At 39.1% G+C, this 24258-nt stretch overlaps 1 protein-coding gene across 4 annotated transcripts in view; it reads left to right on the forward strand.

Moving 5' to 3' along the window:
* The window catches only part of arhgef9a (Cdc42 guanine nucleotide exchange factor 9a), a 64476-nt gene that overhangs the window by 32498 nt on the left and 7720 nt on the right, over positions 1-24258 (forward strand). For 2 of the 4 annotated variants that reach the window (XM_087799605.1, XM_087799609.1), the window contains 9 exons: positions 6754-6933; positions 8871-8960; positions 9618-9818; positions 12638-12817; positions 12887-13119; positions 15633-15762; positions 17203-17334; positions 20280-20523; positions 22040-22108. In XM_087799605.1, the coding sequence (XP_087655731.1) occupies positions 6754-6933; positions 8871-8960; positions 9618-9818; positions 12638-12817; positions 12887-13119; positions 15633-15762; positions 17203-17334; positions 20280-20523; positions 22040-22108 (1459 nt within the window). Of the gene's footprint in view, positions 1-6753; positions 6934-8870; positions 8961-9617; positions 9819-12637; positions 12818-12886; positions 13120-15632; positions 15763-17202; positions 17335-20279; positions 20524-22039; positions 22132-24258 lie in introns of all 4 variants that reach the window. The other 2 variants (XM_087799608.1, XM_087799607.1) reach the window with 2 other exon arrangements.

Here is a 24258-nt window from a genome sequence, read left to right on the forward strand (position 1 = left end):
GATTACAAGATAAATTGTTTTTGTTGAAGTGCTAAAATTGCGACGGGAAGTGAATAACTTCACGGAGAAATAATGGAAATAATCATTTCTAAACTTTATCCTTGAGCCTTTTTTTTACTTTGAGCTCACAATGAGACATTGAAACATATTAGCTCACAACAAATTAATTCTTTAAAAAAAAAAAATGACGACCTGTTGGAGCCTGTTACTAAAACAGAAACACTCTCTAGGAAAGAAGAGTTGGTGTCGTTTGCTTGGGTTATGTGCATTGCTTTTTGGTTTAAGGCTAGTCGTGGTTCGGCTGATGACTGTTGCTTGGTCTTTTAGGACGGTTTTCTAGGGGTTGAGGTCACTTAAACTTGCCTTTGTGATGCTGTTTTAAGCGTTTGATCAAATTGTGTAAGAGTTTGAAGATAATTCCAAAAAAATGACTCCACACAACAGACTTTTGTTACTGAGGGCGTCTCCATCTTGTATTCACTCTAGGGTGTAATCTGCTCTGGCAAGCTATCGGGTCTCATGCATGCGTTCACGCTCTTGAAATTAGATTCAACGTTTTACGCTTGTAACGTTCCAAATATTTACAAAACTGTTAAAATATGACCCCAAGGCGAATGTGACGTCTCTTCCTTTCAGTTCTCGGGGGGTAAATTAAATTGAGTAATCCGTTCAGTGTCAAAATGCATAAATGGTTTGAGTTATTTTACTGATTTAAAAAGGAGAGTCACAGCATGAGATAAAAACAATAAAATATTCTAAATAAAAACTCCCATAACCCAGATCAGGCACTAGATTTTTGGTCATAATGTCCAGGAAAAGGCCACGACACACATTGATGACCTCAGATCGTGGGCGGAAAACACTTGCGATAATATATGGTAGGAAAATGTATAGTCATATGTAGAGTATTAGAAATATAAATATATATATACTATATATGATTCTGTAGCTTGAAGTGATTGATAGAAGTGCACTCATTTTCTACTTACCCTCATGTCGACTTAGGGTTATTCCGTTCCTTTTTAGAGTTATTGACACAAATTGAAGTCCATTTTAACGTAGGCTGAAGCTCAGGTTCATCTTCCTCCAAATAGACGATTAAAAACATCCAAATACTGCTCGTCTGTAACGTCCATTTGTATTGAAGCAAGAAGAATTATTCCAGAAATAATAAAACAAGTTTATATTTTACTCTCTTTTGTAGCAGACTTTTGAACAGTAGTAAGCCATATATACTAGAAGTACTCTGGGTAATATCGTAAGCACTTCCAGTGGAGACAGTAGACCTGGAAGCGCTTGCGATATTACCCGGAGTATGTCCTGTTTATTTTTACTTTTTAGGTACTGCGTTTCAACATGAGGGTGAAAAGAAAATGAGTGAAGTTGAATTTTGAGTGAATTTTGCGTAAACTAACCCTTTAAAATATGACTAAAACACAATTTGAAGATCTTGCAGGCAACATAAAATGTCTTTGTCGGGGCCATGATTCGGCCGTTGCACCTCAAGTTTGACAGATGCTCTATTGCTCATTTTGTGGTTGACGGACACTAAACATTAATACATTTCCATATTTCTTTAATGACACTTCCTGCCAAGTGAAAAGTCTTGTCGGATTTAAATAAAAGCCCCATTTCGTTTTTTTTTACAGCCTCACGCAGCGCCTCAGTATAATCTAATAAGGGATTGGAGGCAGGTGTCATGAATGTTGAATGAAAGTCAGAAATAGATAAGCTAAAAGCCCGTCCCAGAGCTGTCCGTGACATTTCTATTAAAAGGGATAGAAGGCTGCTCAGGTTTTTACAGATCATATTGTGCGCGCCCCGGCGCTAAGTGCTGTGTGCTACCTGTGTGTCTGGATAAGTGGTAAATGTTGTACTGTACGGAGAGGTTTTTTTGGGGTGGCTAGCATGTGTTATGAACTTGGATAACTCCATCACATGCCCCTGCATGTGGGGGTTTTTTTGGACAGTGCAGGAACAAAGCATTGGCCCCGGACCCCTCGCGCCGGGAGTGTAAACACAGCATCATGACTCGGGCTCAGCTGGCGAGCGGAGATAACGCGGGGAGCACTTACACGTGTGTTGGCGTGTTAGACGCCTGATGAGTTACAAATAAGTACGTGAGATATGCCGGCGCGTTATCGGAGCGCTTCGCCTTTCCAATCGGACTCCGGAGTGCTCGCACATTTGTAATCCCTTCAGGGCAGGTGCCTTCGCTAATAGAGTTCACTTTAAATGCAAGTGTCAATGCGTGGCCGGGCGATGTGTGTATATTTCTCACCGGTTTTAGGCAAGGCCGCCTTTGATTGGCTCCCAGACTTGGGGTATAAGTGTATTACATAACCGGGTTGGCAGACACAGGGAGGACGGACTGTGAGACTCACTCAGTGCGTCGGAAGCGAGAGAAGCCTCCTTCCTTTTTTTTTTTCTTTCTGGAATACGCCACCTTGTTACTCAGCTGTTAAAAGGACCTCCACCTCCGCTGCTTTTTTATTTTTGGAATTTATTTATCATGGTCGTATGAGCCAGACTTCTCCATGCATACGCTGTCTAACTTCCATGCAACGAACATGGTAAGGCTGACTTTCGGGCATGTCGGGGGGATGCTTTGCTGCAGCTACGGAAAGAGAGAGAGAGAGAGGGAGAGAGGGAGAGAGAGGAGGATGTTGGAATGCAGCGGAGATGTCAGTGCAGTGAATGCAGATGTGCTGCAAAGATGATCCAACAGATCAAACCTTTTTTTTTTTTTTTCTGCTCATTCTATGTACTTCCTGTGCTCGTTTCCTCTCGCCTTCTGGCGGATCTGTCACATGTCGCCAATGCGTTGAGGGTTCGATTCCTCTGCATTCATTTGCATTGACCCATATAGAGGTTTTGCGGTTATAGGCGCCTGTCTCACGCTCCCGTCTTTCATGTTGTAACGCATCAGAAGGATTCCTACGATAGGACAATCCTGCACCGTGCGCATGTGATCAAGTTAAATGCAGAGCAGTGGTGGGAGATGAAAAAAAAGGGGGGAAATCGGGAAAAGATTGATTATGTAATGCTTTTAATTTATTCAGACATTTGAGGGGAAAAGCGATGTATCGGAGGAGGGCAGTGCTGATCTCATTGGGGAGATGGAGGGATGGAGGAACATTGGCCGTGAATAGATCTATATCTCCCCCCCTCGTTCTTTCAGTCCGTTGCCCATATTAAGGCAGATTGATGGGCACGCCGGAGAGATTGTTCTGGGAGTGAATGGAGGTTGAAAATGGAGTGAGGGCTGGAGGGGTGTGGGTGGGATCAGGCCGGTCAGACGCTGAACTGAGAGAGCAAAAAAGCATACGACGCTGACCCCCTTCAGTCAAAAAGTCATCTTTTTGGTCCCAGGTCGTGCCGTGAGCGAGTCACTCGGCGTGGCTTTTCGTGATGGCTTCGAGTCATATAACTCTTCCTCAATCGACAAAGAATCTTTAATCTTTTGGAGCAGTATTCATCGGTGCTGTTTCCATGGCAGCGTGACACATGTTTTTGCAGTAATCCTGCTCTCTTCTTGTAGCGGAGGGCTTTGAGTTATACGTCTGAGCTGCTCTCCGTGGCAGAATCAACCCACCTGATCCCGTCTTTTGCTCCCGTACCTTTAATGGACGACGCAGGTTTCACCTTCTGCATCTTTTTAAATACATCACCGAGCTTTCAATCAAGTTTTTAATCCTTCCCCCCGTCCATTCCCAGTGATAAGATTATACACGTTCAAGTGTCCTTGCCTCATCCCCGTCTTCTTGTCAATACCGTTGGAGCATCATCATCTGTCACCATGACAACGGCCGCTCTCTCCCCTCCAGGCGTGGACGTTACTCTCTGTGTTCACTGGTCTTGGCTGATTGGCTTATATTCCCCGTGGCTGTCTCCGTAGGGATGGAGGGCTGGTGCACAGGTTTAAGAGCCGGTGTATCTGCTGAGCTGCAGAGTCCTCGTTCGATGCGCCGGGACACGCATGCACCGACTGTTAATGAAGTTATGAAGGTGCTTCGTCAGCATATATAAGCATGATGAGGGGAATTGTAATTTGCTTTCTCAACTTTATTCAATACAAGAGTTAATGATGTGAGAGGCCTTACACCTTAAAGTGACCTTCGTCTAATTAATTCAAGAAAAAAAAACACGTATATTAAAAGAAGACCTTGGTGTAGTTGACGCAAACGTTTGATATGTCAGATCATCACTCATCTGAACACAGATAAAATGAACTATATATTTTAAATGTTGTCCTGACTTGTCCTGAGTTTAACTATTTTAACATGAACGCATAAAGAAAATGGTCTTTTTCTTTAGTTTTCCTTCAATAAATCTGCAACTACTTTGTATTTATATATACATTATGCTTGCTTGTATATGCTTCATAAAGGAAATTAAAAGACACTAGTAATAAGTATTTTACTTTTTAAAATGATATAATTACATACGATCAAGTTGGAGCCTGCGAGAAAAAGCAATTTTGATAATATGAATCTTACAAAAACCAGAATGAATGATAATCATTTACTAATTTCTTAAATGTCTATGATTACATTGCCACTTAGATCTGTTAAGTACTGTACAAATAGATGCTAACAACATGTTTATTTGTTCTGCCAAACAAAATAGTTTCAAACTCTGGCTGACCAAGTCATTTTATGTTTCTCCTGGATGTTTTGCTCAAAGTTAAAAAAAAAGGTGAATGGATGTCAACAATTATACAGAAACTTACAGTAAAATTGGTGTTGAATGAAAGAAAATTGATGGGAATTTGAAAGACAGTTTGGTTAATGTAAAAATTAGTTAGGGCAAGAGTGCTAAAAGATTTTGGCCCCTTTATGATGAAATTCACATCCCTCATCTAGAAGAACATAACATTTATTCCATCATCACCAAATTATCCTCCATTCTTTATCAAAGTTTCTGGAGAACTTTTTGAACTTTTGCAACCTTTTGTTTGTTGAGCAACATTTCTTTAATACTGAGGTCTTCGTGGATGATAAAAACTTCAGTTTGTTTTTTGAGTAAATTTGACTGCATCAAACTACTCAGAGGATAATGTCAATTTAAAGAAAATATGAGCTTTTTTTCAAGACAAAACACCTTTCAGACCGTTTAATCAATATAACATAAATTATATACGTTAATCTTTCGGACTCTGTAACAAATACCTTTTCGGACCAGTATTGGTCCCTGTAATGGGTGTTGGGAACAACTGAAGTAGGTCATGAAAACTGGAAGCGTGTCTAATACTACCCCAACATTTTGTGACCTATTTCCTTTTTTTACCTAAATAAACATTGTAATGTACAACCCACCTGCAAGTCAGAGCCAGATACACAAAAACACAACTGGTACTTGAGGATTAATTGCACTAAACTCACGTAATTATCTTAGTTATAATCATGTTATAACATTATGTGTGAAAATGAATCAACATTTATGTCGTTGAGTTTAATAGACATTTTACCATGAATTGATTTCAAGTTTTGTTTTTTCCGTCTTGCTTACTTTTAATTTTTTTGTTTCTGGACTTCCATGTCTTTATTTCCAAGGTCAATCAAGTAATTTCATAATAAATGTGATTGTGTGGTGAGGATGGATCATGGATTACAAACATCATTATTCATTTTGATACTTGTGTATATAAGCGAGTGTCTTTGCTGTGTTGGGTTTTATCGTTGTTTTATAAGCTTAAATAATTAATGCTGTGAATACAAGAAAGGGATTAGTATCTGAAGGATGTGTCAGCAATGGTTGTGTCTTGATGGGGAAATAACTAAAGTAGATTTTATTTATAGGGACTGTTTAAATTTCATCTGTTTTGATGCGTCTCTTAGTTGTCCTCTTTGTGTGATTACTCTTTACCTGGAGCCTAAGCAGTCCTGCTGTCAGGGCTGGTTAGAGCGAGCTGGCCCTCGCCCGAGGGACTGGACGCATGGTTAGTCCTGGAGGGTGGAGTTCTGATGAACACGGCTGTGGAGAGAACAATTGGAACACACAGTTTGCTGCAGGTATATAGGGTGTGTGTGTGCGTGCAGCATTTGTTTAGGAACATGACACCGGCCTCAAGGCGACGGTCTTCAGTTTGATGGATTGCGGTGCCGTTCATTAGATGGATGATGTCAGATCAGGTCCTCCTGAAGGAAAATCATCCACCGTCTGTTGTCCTTTAATAAGAACAACATTTAGCTCTTCTTTACTTGGGGGGGGGGGGGGGGGAATACTTTGAAATAATGCTTCAAACATTCGACCTCCGTCGCTTGTGTGCAATCACCATATTTATTTTCAGTCACATAATGTCCACGATGCCACCGGAAATATTTGATGAGTCATCCTTCCTTGTCTTGTCTGTGCTGCAGATAAAATAACACGCTGTGGTGACGGATTGAAGGGAAGGAGATGATAACCACTCATGTGTTTGCTCCTGTGCATTTATATTACATTAACACATGTAATTATTCTAATGTCATAATGGGCCAATTACTGTCCGTGTGGGGGAGACCGAGGCTCTGCTTCTAAACACTGTGTTTGTCGCTAACGCCTCTGTCTTTTTGTGTTGTTGGTTTTTTGTGTTGTGGACCGTGCTTTTTATTGTGAACTTTTTCCAAATCCCGAAAATTGTCCATTTGAATGTCAGCAGCAAAAAGGCTGATTAAAAAAAAAAGTCTAAAAAACAATATTTCAGATCGATCGGATTCGTGTGGAAAGTTATCACATGATCTCTGTCTTCCTGTTTTTGAATTTTTCCAGTTGATAAGTGGAGGTTCAATCGTCAACGCCGAGGCGGTATGGGACCATGTGACCATGGCCGACCGGGAGTTGGCGTTTAAGGCCGGCGACGTCATCAAGGTGCTGGACGCCTCTAACAAGGACTGGTGGTGGGGCCAGATCGACGAGGAGGAGGGATGGTTCCCCGCCAGCTTCGTACGGGTGAGTACCTCGCAGACGCGCCCCGTCAGTGATGGAGGCAAAAGATAAGCACGACGTGTGTGCACGTTTTAAAATAGCTCACACGCTCGCTTCACACCGGGTGTTTAATTATCTTTTAATAACAGTCAAATAATAGCAGTAATATGGGCGTACACTTGAGATGGAAAAACAGCAAGATCAGAGCATCTGGGCGGTGCTCGGAGACGGAAAAGGTGCTGATGATCACAATCCGAGCTTCAGTTCTAACCCCCCAGTTCACACTTTGATCCGCAACATATTGAGTTTTCAACATCAGACACAGCAGACCTCGACAACCCGACGGGTCGGACGAAGCGTCTCTTAAGCTCGTGTCTCGATAAGTGAATTCTGAATCATCTTCAGGTCGTCCTCATAATGAATTTGAACAACCACGGGAAATAAAAAAAGGAAGGATTGTTATAGTGGCATGAAAGCTATCGTGTGGTTTTTAATGTAGTCGAGAATTGAATGTATTGTGATTAAAAGCAAGCTGGTGTTTGTGAAGGAGGGATATCAATGATTCACTGCAACACTTTACTAAGATGTCACTAATCTTAGTCCTGAAACGATGTGATTGGTTCTGGTTTAACGAAGCACAGGAAGATTTTGCAATATTTATTGTTGAGTGCGGTTTGTTCATGACTTATTGAGAAAGACAGCAGCTTTCTCCTGTTTGTTCATGTGTGAGCGAAGAATTAGAAAACAAAACAAATTCATATTTAACACCGAAAGGATTCGCTAACTAGAAGCGCATTGGCAGCACATGCCATCCAAGGACAAACGCTAGAGGTCAAGTGTGGCGTTTCCTGACCACTTGGCTTAGCTGTTTTCTGGAACTCTTAAATCTCTATTTAAACTTGCCAAAAAAAATGTAAAATTACGATAAGACATCTTTTGTCACCACAGTTACATAAAAGTGAATTAGTATGAGTGATCACTGTAAGCTGACTTTTTGTAGTGTTCTAGTGATTTAGATTTTGTCTAAAAATTGTAGAATCTGTTTATTGCCGGTATTGTATAGTATTTTTTGTGGTGATGATTGTACAGAATAAAAAGAAATGAAATAAAATGAGATGAATAAAATTAAATAGAAACCATTAAATGAAGGCGAGATTTTATTTTACATAAGGCTATTATATCATATTTTTTTATTAAATGTAGATAAAATGAAATAAAACACAATTTATTTTATTTTATTCATTTGATTGATTATTTTAAATTGTAAAATACTGTATATTTTTTCTTTAGAGTCATTTACAATTGAATGAAATATGAAATTAAGACTAAAACTTATTTTGGAATAGACTTTTTTTACATTTTTTATTTTCCAAGTTTTCCAGTCATATGACATTCTTTATCGTTTCCTCCCTTTGATTGTTTTTGAAGGCCCATTATAACTGTCGTATGGTATAATGTGGCCCCTGAGGCAATTTGTATTGCTTTCCAATGAATGATGCTTTCTCCGAAATCTTTCTAAATCCGGCTGGAACTTAAAAACACCAACATTCAATTATCTGTAACTCTTCATTCATATACGAGAATAACATTTGTATGGAGGAAGGGATCTCCTTCATACACCGATAACTTGTACAGGAAGTTTAAAAAAAATGAACCCATGTTGGGGGGGATTAGAAATAGTTTTCTAAACAGTGTGATTGAATCCAATGAGTTCGTGTCTGACCCCGTAAAGTGCATTTATATTCCAGATGTAAATGAATGTGATTCCTCTGTCAATGAAGCCACTTAGAGAATCATCCAACCCCTCCACCTTAACCCTTTCCATGACCATTCCCACTTTCCCCGACCCTTCCATATCCACCCCTGAGAGGGCAGGGCAGACAGGCTGACTGACTGTCGAGCAGGAAAAAAAAAAGACCAAAAAAAAGTATATCTTTGTTGTGTCATTCTCTCTCTCTAAGGTGGAAGCCCACCCTCCTCAACCCCAAACAAAACAGGTTTTCTATATCAACCCTATAGCAACTCCACGGTTCCAAAATACCACGTCAAAGGTGCGTTTCCCAGCTTCATCCACACCATCCAGCCTGACCGCCCCCCCCCACCCCGCCCCACGCGTACCCCCGTCATCGTCATACACCCCCATATTGTTGCCACGTCATCCTTTACCAGGTGGATGAAAAGACAGACGAGTCAAAAGTAAAGGAACCCTCAAATATCTTAGTCTAGAACTAGACTATTATGTCTACCCAAGTTAACAAGTCTCTTGTTTGTTTACTACTCTATTTACTGTTGACTCTTTCCTCAGTCTTAAGGCTGTTGACGCCGCAGTCAGAACTCTACCACCCGTCACTCTGCTTGTCTGTGGCGATACATTACTCATCTTGTGTTTGGCATTCTATGGTGTTCTCTTGGCTAAACTGTGTGTCATCAGGTGTTTCGCTTCCAGGCGTCTGAGACCGCTCTCACTGGACCCTGTTAGTGAGCAAGTGTGTGTGTGTGTGTGTTGGATTCTAAAAAAAAGATTCACAAATCTTCATGCATGTACGTGTTCAGGAAGAGTAATTCGAAGTCACGCTCCCGGGCGACGCTGAAGGATCTCGCGTGTGAATCATCCGTGCAGTGTTTTTTATTTTCCACAAATGCTTCGCTCTGCATATTTCTTATCCAAAAAACGCATGCGCCCTGTATCGACCGTGTTCTGTCCTCAGCTGTGGGTGAACCAGGAGGACGGGGGCGCCGAGCCGGTGGAGGGGACCAGCGAGGTGCAGAACGGCCACCTGGACCCGACCAACGACTGCCTGTGCCTGGGATCGCCCCTGCAGAACCGCGACCAGATGAGAGCCAACGTCATCAATGAGATCATGAGCACAGAGAGACACTACATCAAACACCTCAAGGACATCTGTGAGGTAAGACACGAGAAAACACTTGCACAGCAAACGTTTCCTCCCCCCGATGAACAGCTGCACAAACAAAAAAAATGTTCCAGGGACGCTTTAATGCCCCAGGACACCAGGTAAAGATAAACAGAGACAAATGAGAAGCGTTGGATTATACTCGAGGGTCTGCAACACATTTTTAAGGCTTTAAATTCAAAGTTTTAAATGGTTGAAATGGTTTGAATTTAAACATTTTGGTATTTTTTTTATCTCACACAACGAAGGGATGATTTATAAGTTTCACAATTCGAATACAATGGTGGGAAATTGTCTTTTTCTACTTTTTGTCTAAATTGGATGAAGGAATATAAGTGACCTCACAGCAAGAAGGTTGCAGGTTCACTTCCCGGTTGGATGGGGCCACTTCAGGGAGCAAACTTCCTGTGTGTAGTTTGTATGTTCTCCCCGTGTTGCGTGGGTTTACTCCGGGCACTCTGGTTTTCTCCCACAGTCCAAAACGTGGAGGTTAATTGAGAACTTGGGGAAATTGTCCATAGGTATGAGAATGTGTGTGAATGTGTCTTGCTACAGGCTGGCGTCCTGTCCAGGGTGTCCCCCAACTCTCGCCTAAAGAAACTGGGATAGGCCTCACCCCCCCGCCAATCCCATTAGGGAAAAAGTGGCAGGAAATGAATGAAAAGAAGTATAAAAAAAATGCGAAAACTTTTGCGTTTTAAAGAATTTGCACTATATGAATACTTGTGTAGGTGTTAAGTTGACATTGTGTTATTTCTCCCCTTGTGAGCCCACAGTTGTGTTGTGTTTTGTTGTTGGTAATGCTGTCATTAATGGGCAAAGGGAACTCATTTTGCCACATGTTAATTAAAAGGAATTTCAGACTTTTTGTTTTCTTAAGTATTTAAAAAATCTGTCAATCGTTGCATTTTGTTACTTGGATGTAACTACACTGCTGTTACATACTATTGGCCCTGGAGTTTTGTAAACCAATGGCTGGTTAGAATGCAGAGACATTATTGAACTAAAAGAGAGAGATGGTTTCAACCACTTATATAAATATGACAGTGACCCTCACTGACATTATAAGAAATGTTTGAAAATAAATATGACTTCATTTTATCTTTATGTCGCATTTATAAGTGTTTTCTATGCTGTGTAGTTGTTTATGTTAAAGCTATATAATGGTTTTTTTTGTGCATCGTTTTGTTTATGGTGAAGCAACTGGTCGACTACTGTATAAAATTAATTGGCTGCTGCAGCCCTAAAAATATATGCACAGGTTGGCATTAGTTTTGAAAGTGTCCTCTCAAGGGTTTCCCTCGTGACAGCACCGGTTCTCTTCAAAGCACAATAATGCGAGATGACGGCATAATAGGGCAACTGTCTGGAAACGTTGTTGTGAAATTTAACTGCTTTCTGCACACAAAATATGCTAATATAATAGAGGAGTTAAAATGTTTCAATAATGCCATATGTTCATTTGTCAAGCTAGAATAGAAAGGCTTTATTCATCCCCAGAGGGGAAACACACTCCAGAGTTCCTGCTTACATTTTCCGGCATAATCACTTCCAATGAACCATTCCTGGCAAAAACAACTTGGAAGAAAAATAGCAGCTGACAACCCAGAACTTGTTAATATAAAAACCTAACATTCCGGCAAATAAGTAACAGTAATTAATCTTCGACGCTAGTAGAAATGAAACACACTCTTATTTGTGGCTTTTATTGTCATTGCACAATATACAACACATGTATAGCAGTGACAAGAGTAAAAATAGAACAAGGCTAAACACCTTTTGATAGTGAGGAAAGACACGGATGACATTTTGGTATAGTATCTAAGTTTGAGTATGTTTACTAAGGAAGAATCAGTCACTTGGACAGCATATACTCACTGATACTAACACGCACTGCTCCGTTCAAACATGGCATTAGAACAAAAACTTCATGAAACACAGCATACAATCCAATCCCTAGAGCAAATCAACTTCTCTGAGACTGATTTATGGATTTCATTGTTCATTCATTGTTTCAAAGTTGCCCAAAATCTCTGAAATTCAGCTACGCTAGTCAACACTGGTAAGAATTCAGAGCTATTACCGCAATGTCCCTGGTTCGAATCCCAGTCAGTACTTTTAAGTTATTTTATTGATCTTATGTTTGCTGTGTTTTATAGGGAAATGGAAAATAAACTTCTTGACAGAGGTATACGCTGTCTCTTTCTTTATTTAAATAGTATTTGTTGCTGACTTCTAATTTAATTAGAGACTCATAACAATACCTAATTTCTGGGAAAACATACACTTAAAAATTATAATTATTAATTTTCGAAAACTGAGACTGGATTCACATTTTAATATATTTATATGTTGTAACAGGTTGTAGAGGAAGTCATTTGTTGACTGACTGCTCCTTTGTACACACTAGGGTTGTCACGTCATTAAAGATTTCTACTCGATACTGATGCTCGGGGAAAATATCCTTTTCTCTACATCACAAGGATAGAAAAATGCCACTACATTTAAGAAAAATAGTTTTTATTAATGAGAAAAATGCGAAACTAACCTCTATTACAACATGTAACAATTAACAGAACACTTTGTATATGTATAGTAAAAATCAGTTAAATAAAGTTAATAAACTGTAACTATGATAACAAGTTTGAGATCTGAGGTAAGTGCAAAAATGGTTTTGTTTGAAGCAATACTTTTGAAAATTATTATTGTTTTAATACTTTATTGAGTTTTGATACTTTTGACAATCCTAGTACACACTCTTGTGGGAACAGGCTGCGCGACTGAATCTAAAACGATCGTCTCTTTGATCGCAGGGTTATCTGCGCCAGTGCAGGAAACGTGTGGACATGTTCAACGACGACCAGTTAAAAGTCATCTTCGGGAACATCGAGGACATTTACCGCTTCCAGATGGGCTTCGTCAGAGACCTGGAGAAACAGTACAACACGGAGGATCCCCACCTCTCTGAAATAGGACCCTGCTTTTTAGAACATGTAAGTTTGTTTCCCTGCTGTGCATCTTTCTGCGGACCACCCTCTGACCTTTCGATTTTCACCTAACAGCAAGACGGATTCTGGATTTACTCCGAGTACTGTAACAACCATTTGGACGCCTGCATGGAGCTAAGCAAGCTGATGCGGGACGGCAGATACCAGCACTTCTTCGAGGCGTGTCGACTCCTCCAACAAATGATTGACATTGCCATCGACGGCTTCTTGCTCACACCCGTCCAGAAAATCTGCAAATATCCTCTACAGCTGGCCGAGCTTCTCAAGTACACCGCACAGGAGCACAGGTAACTGACGGGGGCCAGTCTATTCCGCAAAAGTGTATTTCATGTTTTTCTCGAAAAGGGAAAAGTGTTACATCATCGTGTTGCTCATGTGGTTGCGTTCCAGCTGCTGCAGGTGTTTGGTGAACTTAACTGAAGCAGTTGTTCATGCGTGAAGGGGAACAAATGCTTATTTTAGCAGCTTCACGTGAGACTTGAATGAAAAAATTTCTGACAGTTTATTCCACTGTCCGTGAAGTATAGGTGATGTTTTATTATTTATTATTTTTCAAATACAATGAATATGTTTTTATTATCAAAAGAAAAAGAGCCAGAATGACTATGTAGGAAGCAGGACTGAGGTACCATTATTAATTCAGTTGATCCTTTTGAGTCAAATATTCATAAATATTATTCAAATTTGTCAGTTGCAAAGCAAAATAGTGTTGCACCATGACTAGAGTGTGTCATTATTTATCATGTATTGAAAGTGGTACTGGTTTTAACATGAATGTCATTTAACGCACCTGAAGCAAAGCAATTTCCAGTGATTTTTAGTTTCTATTTGCTAATTAAAATCTGTATCTAATATATGAACATTCATGTATGTAACCAAAATGTCCCCTTGTGGGACTAATAAAGGAAATCTAATCTAATCTAATCTATTTAGAGAGAAAGTCATGTCAGAATCAATGATTCGCTAGAATCCTCTGTCTTTCTCTCTCTCTCTCTGTTGGAATTTACCTGGCAAAGTCACACACGCACAAATTATTCCCAAAATAATACAGACGGAACAAAAAAACAAAGTCTGGGGAAAAAATGCTCCAAAAATAATACAGACAGAAAGTTAATACGACATTAGAATGGCAACACATTCCGTGCTCATTTAGAGTTTTTCTAGTTTTGCTTTTTATTTGGAAGTAAAAAAGGTTTTGAAATGGGTTTTTTTTCCAGTTCTCAGAAATTGGGCTCTGCTGTCAAAGGAAAATTATCAGTTTGGTTAAAAAATCTTAACAATCTGACACTTTCAAAAAAAGATCCTTCAACTTTGGATAGAAATACTTACTATTAAGGTTGTGTTTTGGCAAGAATCTGGAGATATAATACGATTCATATCACGATACAGGAGCAACAATTGGATATATTGCGATACTGTAGGAACAAGGATATATGTGTGGTATTGTTGTGTACTTGACTCTGGTGGTGCAGAATATACAGACCCCATGGCTCTCGACGAAGTCGTAACTGCTTTCATTTGTTGTGCAATATGTCCAAACATTAGCTTTAAACGCTGCTGAGTTGAGCTTGCAGGATTTCAATGTTCTTCTAGCTGCGGAGGACATAATGAGATCTGCCATTTAGCAGCTGGAAGTTTAATTGCAATACAAAAAATTACAAAGCAATAATTGTATGTATTGTTAATAAAAAAAAAAATGTTCACAAATTATTGAAACATAAACCATAAAATAACTATGATAAGAAAAATATGATTTTAAAGTTATAAATAAAGGGTCGTGAAAATAAATATCGCAAAGTATTGATGTCAATAATTATAATATTTTCTCACATCCCTACTCACCACATGATATTTCTACTTTTAAATGCTGAGAACCACAGTCTCTGACTTTTAAAGCATGAATGGAAAAAATGGTGACTAAGCCCAGAGTCAGAGCAGACTCTCACATAGACTGGAACTCATTACAAGTTCATCACTCAGGAGACCACTGAGGAACTTATTTCTTCTCCACGGCCTCACTTGTGAAGTGGTGAAGAACTTTTGAAGCTCTTGCTGAGAGTGAAGATAGTTTGATACTCTTGAGTTGGAGGTGCAACAGACCTCAGGCTCAGTGATTCCCTGTAGTTGAAGCAAACTTTTCTTGACTCGTTGGCAGCTTCTCCCCCTCGTCCTGCGAGGACTTTCACAGCTCAATATAAATATTTGCAGAACTAATCTCATGCACAGATGCATGCAGGAGTGTCCAGATGTGCAAAGCGTGCGTGTAAGCTCAAGGAAACAATGGTGTCGCAGCCAGCTTCAGGTCGTTCTCCAAGCCAGAGAGTTAGAGAGAGACATGTGCCAGCCCTCCAACAGACACTGGCAGATCTGGGTGTTTGACTGTTCCTAGCCATTGAGAATCTGCCAGATATAGGCATCCTCAGTCCTCCTCCTCCCTCTCTCTCGCTCTCTTTCCAAGTCTCACACATGCATTATCTTCTAACGGGAGGATTGGATCCATAGCACATCTAAGCCAAAGAAATAAATCCAGCTCAGTTTTGCACTGACACAGGGTTAGCCATGAAAAAAAAAAGTGGCTGATCAGAATTAAATACTGGTCTGTTATTTTGACAGGGCTCCAGCAGACTCATGGTTTTTATAACTCCAGTTCTATTTTTTAATGGGCTTCTCCAGACGTTCACCCCCGAAACATTAGACGTCTTTTTTATTAAGAGTGCCAGCATCCAAGAGCTATAACTCCACACTTTTAATACCACCGGAGTAATTATGTGTGAACTACGTTGATTTTTTTTTTTTGCAGCGACTACCGATACGTGGCGGCGGCGCTGGCGGTGATGCGGAACGTAACCCAGCAAATCAACGAGAGGAAGCGGAGGTTGGAAAACATCGACAAGATCGCGCAGTGGCAAGCCTCTGTTCTGGACTGGGAGGTGTGTGCCTTCTTAGCATGTGATTAACTTAGCGTGTGTTTGTGGTATCCCTTGTGTTGTCTCTGGCTCCCTGGCTTTCAGAAATACATTTGCACTGGTGGAGGTCGTTCACCTTGACCCAGAGACAACACAAGGGATACCAGAAGCACATTTGTTTACGGGCCTTCGGGTCACCGTGACCCAGTGAGAACACAAGGGTTAAATGATGAAAACTTTCAAACCTAAATTTCAATACTACATATCATGGATGCATACAGTCACAAATAAAAATGTTTTTTGTTTATCAAAAGCAATGTTTATCAAAGTTATAATTTTAAAAGCACTGCTGTCGATACAAGTCATAGGTATTGACTTAAATTATTATTAAAAAAACATGATGAAAATGTCAACATATCAACTTTGAAAACTTGTTTTTCTTCGCATCGTTCTATTTGTTCAAACAAGTGAACCTTTAATTGTAGCACACAATCAAATCAGGAAGAACCTAAAGAGAATAATGTGCTTTAATCTTTTACTTATGACTGTTGCTTGAACTGTTACGGTTTAAAATGAATCGTGACGAGCCACATTACACATCAGTACTATTGAAGATACAATCTACTCAATGAGAAAAAATATTTATTTTATTCAATCTATAAGAAAATATTAAAAAAATATATAAAAATGGGAAAAACAGTGATTTTAAATCAATAAATTGTATCATTAATGTGTAAAGATATACAATATATAGATATAAATCTAAAAGATATTTAGAAATGCTGAAGCCCATCCCAGTTTCTTTGGGCGAGAGGCAGGGTGCCTCACAAAGACACACAACCATTCGCACACACACTCATACCTATGGACAATTTCCCCAAGTTCCCAATCAACCTCTGTATGTTTTTGGACTCTGGGAGGAAACCAGAGTGCCCGGTAAACCCAAGGGGAGAAAGTTTAAATTCAAATACACATATGCATGAAGTTCAACTTAACTAAGCTAAAAAATGCAATAAAGCAAAACAGATTAATTATTAAAAATAATTAAGTAAACCGTCAACCTGATGTATTTAATAAAAAGAATGTAATGCTAACATTAAAGGTAGTTCTGTATATTCTGCTTGTCCTGATAGTTACATTTGTTTAATGTGAAAGAAACTTCAAAGTGTTTATTAATCCAGAGAAACCGTCTTTTTTTACTCTATCACTCATATTGTTCCTCACGCCTTCTTTTTTTTGTAATTGTGACGTGTGACTTGTTGTCCATAAAATCACAGATAAAAAATGAATAAGGTTTTAAAATAGCTGCGCTGGCAGGAAATTAAATAATGAATCAAGAAAAATGTATGATTAATTTATATTTTGGAGATAAGTGGAGTGAACTCCTGCTTCTCTTTTTACTCTCTCCATCATATTTTCTTTGTTAAAATAAATGAAAAAAGCTAAATGTAATTGTGTTTGCAGGGGGATGACATCTTGGACAGAAGCTCGGAGCTCATCTACACGGGGGAGCTGTCGTGGATTTATCAGCCGTACGGACGCAGCCAGCAGCGAGTCTTCTTCCTCTTCGATCACCAGCTGGTCCTGTGTAAGAAGGTAGTCAAACCCTCTGTTGACGCGTGTTCCCCGCTTTTGTTTGTCGATCAAAACAAGCTGATGAAACAAAATGTCCTCTTCATCTGCGTTGTGCAAAGTTGTGCGTCTGGCTGGCTTTTTTGACAGCGATGCCTGAAGACGGCCTCAGAAATCTCTCTCAGGAGCCGCGAACGCGTTACATAACGGTGTGGGAGATACACGATGAGACTGAAACGCTCAGCACCTTTTTTCACAAAATGGAGCTGCGGTAGTTTGGGCTTTAATTTCAGCTGGGGCTGAGCTCTGCTGTCAGAGGGATGTTCACGCTCGGCTGGACCCGACGATACACGCTTCGCACATCGACACCAACAACAACCGGCGGAGAGAAGAGAGGAAGACGTATCCGATATCTTCTTCCTTATCACTCGTTATCTGCTCCACACTCAAGAATTCTCTCTGATCAAACCTTCACGCTTCATTCCGGTGCATTTGTTCTAAACTCACGGCGTCCTTGCTTCGACATGTGTAGTGGCAGGGCCCCCCCGGAGGGCGTGTTTCAACTAGCATTTCCCTTTTCGTTTCTCTTATCTCTTCTCGCTCATTAGACGGAGATTCTAGTCCTCGTGACCCCCGTGACCTCTCCATGAGGCGGGATGTTATTTGCTCGGCAGGCGCAGTGAGAGCCGCAGAGATTAGTCGAGGTGAGCGTGAAGGTAATGAATGTTACGTCCGATCCCGGTTATTTATAGTCGGATGTCGGAGAGAAGAACCCGCAACAGTCGTTCACCTTGAACTTTAGAAAGACGTCCATTAAAAAATGTTGAGATGGAAGCCATTCATCATCGTAAGCATGGAGGATTATATAACGTGACGTTCACAGTTACAGTGATGTAAGAGGAGCATCTCGTATCGCTGGAAATTGAAATGACAAATTAAAGGACAAACTGTATTATTATTAAAGAAAGAACAGGACAAAGCAAGATTCTTTGACTTGATTGACCTCTTTTAACTTTTACAATTAAAATAACGTTTTCATTTTTCTCTATTAACTCCCATATTAAATTACTTAAGCTGCGATGAAAACACAGATATCTCAGCCCAAAATACCACTGACAGACGTCTGGTACGAGGGAAGGACGTCCAAGAAGCCCGACTATCACTTGGTTGCTATTGACGCCAGCCCAAAATGCTGTCCCAAAATGTCGCAGATCTCATAAACTTGTCTTCTTGTCTATAAAGATGTTTAAGATAAGATAAGGAAAAAAGGTGATTGATTTTAACATTGATATTGACCTCAGATGGTAGAATAGATGCAGAAGTAATGAAAGGTGAAGATGACAAATTAGAACAGTCAGAGTTATACTTCCTGTTACAGTCAATTCGGTCAAAATTATTTTTGTCCGGTTCATGACTTACTTACTGCCCCCTACTGGTTGTATATGGATTGATTACTAGTGATGGTCTGATGAAGCTTCATGAAGCAGTGTCATTATTTTCAGAGTCCACTAGATAGCGGTCTCTGCACTGTTTTCTTTTGATTTAAACAACTGTTTTAATGAAACATCACGTCATTTTTAAACTGATGGCGCCACCTACTGACCTCTAAACAACATGACACTGCTTCATGAAGCTTTATCAGACCATCACTATGGATAACTAACTAATGAGCATCAAGCTTTTACTTAAACAAGAAATACTATTGTGACTTTTTTTTTTATATTTTAATTGATAAATCCTCAGAGCTGGGAGATTGATTTCAGACTTGAGGCAACTAGAACTAGAAATTTCTATTCTCCTCATGCTTAAGTACATTTTTTTTCCTAAAACATTGGGGTTAAAAAAGGTGTGTTCTGTCCATCAGAATTCAATCCATTAGCCGTCAAGGCTACATCACAAAATGAATTTTTAACAAGCTTTCTGTAAAATAGGTATGGGTCTATGAGGCATCATGAAACAGCTGACACTGTATCATGATACAGTGTCTTGAAAGGCCACTTGATGGCACTCGTACGTTTTATAATGTTTGGCTCTTATCTACTAATTCAATGAAATCTGGCATTATATTAAATCTTAAGATACTGCATCATGGTACAGTGTCTTCATTACACACAGCTGTATCATGAGGCCTTGTCAACCCATCGCTAATGAGTATAGTAGTATGAGTTTTCTTCAACATAATCTGTAATGACATTTATCAATGTATGTTGCTGATCTTATCTTAAACACTGACATATTCATAGTTCACCATAGCAACATGAACATGGACATACTTTGATTTAAGCTAACCATCTGACAGGCCACTTATAATGACTTAGTGATGGTATGGTGAAGCTTCATGAAGCAGTGTCATGATGTTTAGAGGTCAGTAGGTGGCGCCATCAGTGATAAAAATGATGGGATGTTTCATTAGAACAGTTGTTCAAAACAAAAGTATAGTCCAGAGACCGCCATGTAGTGAGCTCTGAAAATAATGACACTACTTCATGAAGCTTCATCAGACCTTCACTACCATAGACTATTATGGGATGGTTTCCACACATGCCTGATTAACCATTCCAGACTCTCCTAGGACAGAACTTATTTTGAACTGGCAAATCTTTATTTAAAAACATGTGCCAGCATGTTGACAGTCAATATACTAAGCATATTTTCATGGGTATGTTTGAAATGTTGTTATTGTCTAATAAGCAGAGTTAGATAAACAAAAAAATGTGTTGTGGTCTAGAAAAATTGTTGTCGTGTCTATAAATCATCAGTGCCAAAGAGAAATTAGTAGCGAAGAGCAGCTCGGCTGAGAAATATTGGCATACTGTGATGTGCAAAGGAGGGTGTTTGGAGGTCCAGGCAGCAGATGGAAAAGGGTTGCATAAGAACCAGTCTCGGGATATCAAGGGACGCTGGCTTGTCAACACCTCTCAGGATCACCAACACAAAAGTGTAACGTTCACTCTCTCCCCCCTCACCAGGATCTGATTCGCCGGGACATCCTGTACTATAAGGGCCGCATCGACATGGACCGCTACGAGGTGCGGGACGCCATCGACGGCCGTGACGACGACTTCAACGTGAGCGTGAAGAACGCCTTCAAACTGTGCAACAAGGACAGCGAGGAGATTCACATTTTCTTGGCCAAGAAGCCGGAAGAGAAGATCCGCTGGCTCAGGGCTTTCCACGAGGAGAGGAAGATGGTGCAGGAGGACGAGAAAATCGGTTAGTCACACATTCGCTGCTCCACCCTGTTTGGAAAACATCACTCCCACTCACAATGGGCTACAGTTCCAAGTCTGTTTGTGTTCTGCATAATATATGCAACCATTGGCTCCGGGTCACGTAAAAAGCACATTTGACGTTTGAAAAGAATAATGATTATTCACATGAAAGATGCTAAAAAAAGAAATCAGTGACAGTTGTTATCACGAATAAAGTGTATTTATTATCAAACCAGGAAAGACACTTGAGCCCAACAATTCACAATCACTCGGTGCCTGCTTTAATATGTATTTCAAACCCAGTTTGTAATGTTCCCCCCGGAGGAAGCAGCTGAACACTATGGTTATTTTTATTATTCTATTTCAGTTTGATGAGATTATAACAACTTTAACTTTTGCACCTAGAAATAGAACATATTCTATATTTATATTTAATTGTATTGTTATGATGATTAAGTTGCTCTGCAGATTTATTTTACAGCCCTGATACTCACATATGTCTAATTTAAAAGTAGTCAAATTGTCAAAACAAATGATGCTTGATACAACACGGAACCATCTTTGTACATTTTGACTAATTTCTGTAGTTAAGATGTAAATACACAGCCTACAAAAACTAAGGTCTCAATAGACTAAGGCAACGTGGCCTAAATTGATGAAATTCTGCTATGAAAATAAAACATACAATGGCACAATTGATTTTAGATCCCAAACATTGACATATTAACTCATTGTTCCTGTCAAATATATAACCTCCAACCAAAAGAAATATATATATATATCATTTTTTACATGATAAGTTTATAAAATCAGTGCGACGGAGGTAAATTCTACAAACTCTAGTAGATGTTGATGATTATTTCCTACATTTGTTTAACTTTTTTCTTCATATGATACGTTGACTTATAGATCCAAACATTTTTGACAGTGTTGCATAAGTGGTCTAGTGATTCACTTATTTCACGATACAATTAGATCAATATATTCAGCTCACAATACAATACGTTTTTTGAGGAACACTAAATTAATTTTGAGATTTTTCTACTCTTCTCTTTTGGTTTTATTGATAAAACTGAAACCCAAAATACATGCCTAACTATCAGGTTTAAAAGCCAGAGTTGGTTGTATCCTCTTATCCTCAGTCATTGTCTGAATCTCACAGGATTTTATTGTTCCTTGCTGCGGAGGACGTAATGACTGCTGCCATCCAGAGGCTGGATGTTTAATTGCAACACAAAAATGAACACCATGAATATTAAACTTACAAAAAAAGGAAATATTGTATTTTACACAACTATTTTACGTAACTTTATTTAAATATTAACCATAAAATAACTTTGATTTACTATATAATAAAAATGGAGAAAAGAAAACAAAGTGCTCTTGAATATTGAATCAGTATCATAAAAGAAAATCTGGACATGATTAAAATCTTATTTTTATCATTACTCTCCATGTTTAGGAAATATTAAAGACATCTTCTAGTCAAGTGATCACAGAGATGATTGTGTGTTCAGGTTTTGAGATCTCTGAGTACCAGAAGCGACAGGCAGCCATGACGGTGAGAAAGGTGACTAAACAGAAAGGTGAGGCAACAAGAAGATATCAGGTGATTTCCCCTTTTTCTTTTCTTTGCTGGTCTGCTCTGTCTTCTCATCGCTGTTTACTCTTCCTTTGACCCACTTTATTTATTCTTTTTCTTTTGACAATCACGCGCACACACCTTGTCGACAAACCAGTCCTACCTGTGCACTGTCGCTTTATGTTTCTTTGAACCACGATCTAAATGTAGTATTTCCTTTTGGCTTTACTGTTCCTGTTCGTCTGCTCGTACGCTGAAAGGACCCGATCTGTGTAGAAAAGCAGCTGTTAAGCATCAATGAAAAGACAGAGGGCTGTTGCATGAGAGTGTGAAGTGAAAGGACGACACCAGCCGACTGGACATGTGGCTCCAGTGTCACGCTCTTCAACGTCTGATTTAACACCTCGCATCTTTCTCTTCTCATGTTATTCCTGCTTTTTCCACTCTGGGCCATTCAAGATAAGAAAAACTGCTGCGAGGACAATTTTGAGTCCAACAACTGCTGCGAGAGAATCACAGGAAGAAAGAAACAATAGAACATATATATTTAGCAACAGAGTTCTATAGTTGAAGCACATGTTTGTGTTTTTTTTTTTACACAAAACACATTTTCTTGCCAGTTAATTGTAATGTAAAAGTCCCATATGTTACTTAGCTTCAGTGTTTAAAAGAAAAATCTAAGTGACGACATGATCTGATTATAAATAGTTTTGTTGACACTTAAATTATATTTTCCAATATTAGTTAATGTAGTTCCGCAGGTGTTCCGTTGTCTTTTTTTTATATTGAACTTTCCTCTTGTGGTTGAATTAATTATTGTTCAATACAAGTTGTTTTTTTCCTAAAATAGTTTGTTTATTCCAGTTACTTGATATAAGTTAAGTGTAGTTTTACTAGTTACCCAGTTTCGTTGAGTATTCTGGCCATTAGACTCGTTGTTGGAATTATTTTAATTATTTTAATTGATGATTTAAATTTAGTTTGGGAATGAAGTTTAATGTTTTTTAACAGAAATTCACCTTTTTATTTTTGATATTCTGTGCAGTTTTGTTGGTTGTTGTCCCTGAAAGTTTTTTTGTATATATATTTACTGAAATCTTTTTTGGAAAATTACATTTTTAAAGTTTTTTCAGGGTGTGGTTTTCCCCCCCAAAAATGTTGTCTGAAATGATATTATGAAAAAGTATATTTTCAGTAAAGTTATTGTATTTAACTCCAAATGTAATCATTATAATCATTTTCTCTAAATCTTAGATTTTGAAATTGTTTAACAATCAAATCTTAAGTATCTTTTATTATATTATCAATATTTATTTATTTAACCTTGTTGTCATGAAATACATTTTTTGAGTATTTATATACATCTCTCTTAAATAGCAAAGACAGTTTTTCACATAAAATAAAAGCCTTAATACATGCAAATGTTAGTTTTCAATATTTTAGATACAATGTTATAAACACTTCTCACAATAACCATTCTCATGATATTCTTGTTTGACATAAATATGTTTAGACGGCTCAGTCAGTACAAACAAACCAAAAGGTTCTCATTTAAAGTCGATGTTCAGAAGACGAGCGTGACAGTGCAGCTGGTGTCGTCTTTGGACGTGTGACGACTACATGTTTGTCCGTGCATCATCACTGACGTTGCTTCTGTGTCTCTCTTAAGCATGAGCGTCCATTCAAAGTGTGAATTAACCAATGACACTGCTGTATGGTTCTCTCTGGCGATAGGACGGCTGTCAGACGTAAATGTGTGTTTCTAAGTGCTGTATGTGTACATGGCTGGCACAAGGTGAAGTACTCTCTTGAATTTCAGATTCATTTATAGATTTCATCTTGAGAAAGAGGGCCATGTTGTATGGACATGGTTTGAAAATGATTAAGGTATATGCATTGGAGTTCTCCTCAGAGCTAGCACAATAAGATGCCATGGCAACTGCTCAGCAGCATTGGGAGGTGTTGTGATTAACGCCGGCATTGGAGCATGCAGTCACTGTCCAATCTGTTGACACGCATCATCTCGACTCGCCAAGATACAAACGGGGGTCCACCGACACACACGGATTCGACTCTTCAGTGTTTGACAAAATAGCCCGTCACAAACACTGTTTCTCATCCTGTGTTTCCAAAGATGCCATGGCAACTTTTGAC

The sequence above is a fragment of the Callionymus lyra genome, chromosome 9 (assembly GCF_982586985.1).
Source record: "Callionymus lyra chromosome 9, fCalLyr1.hap1.1, whole genome shotgun sequence".
NCBI classification, from domain to species: Eukaryota; Metazoa; Chordata; class Actinopteri; order Syngnathiformes; family Callionymidae; genus Callionymus; species Callionymus lyra.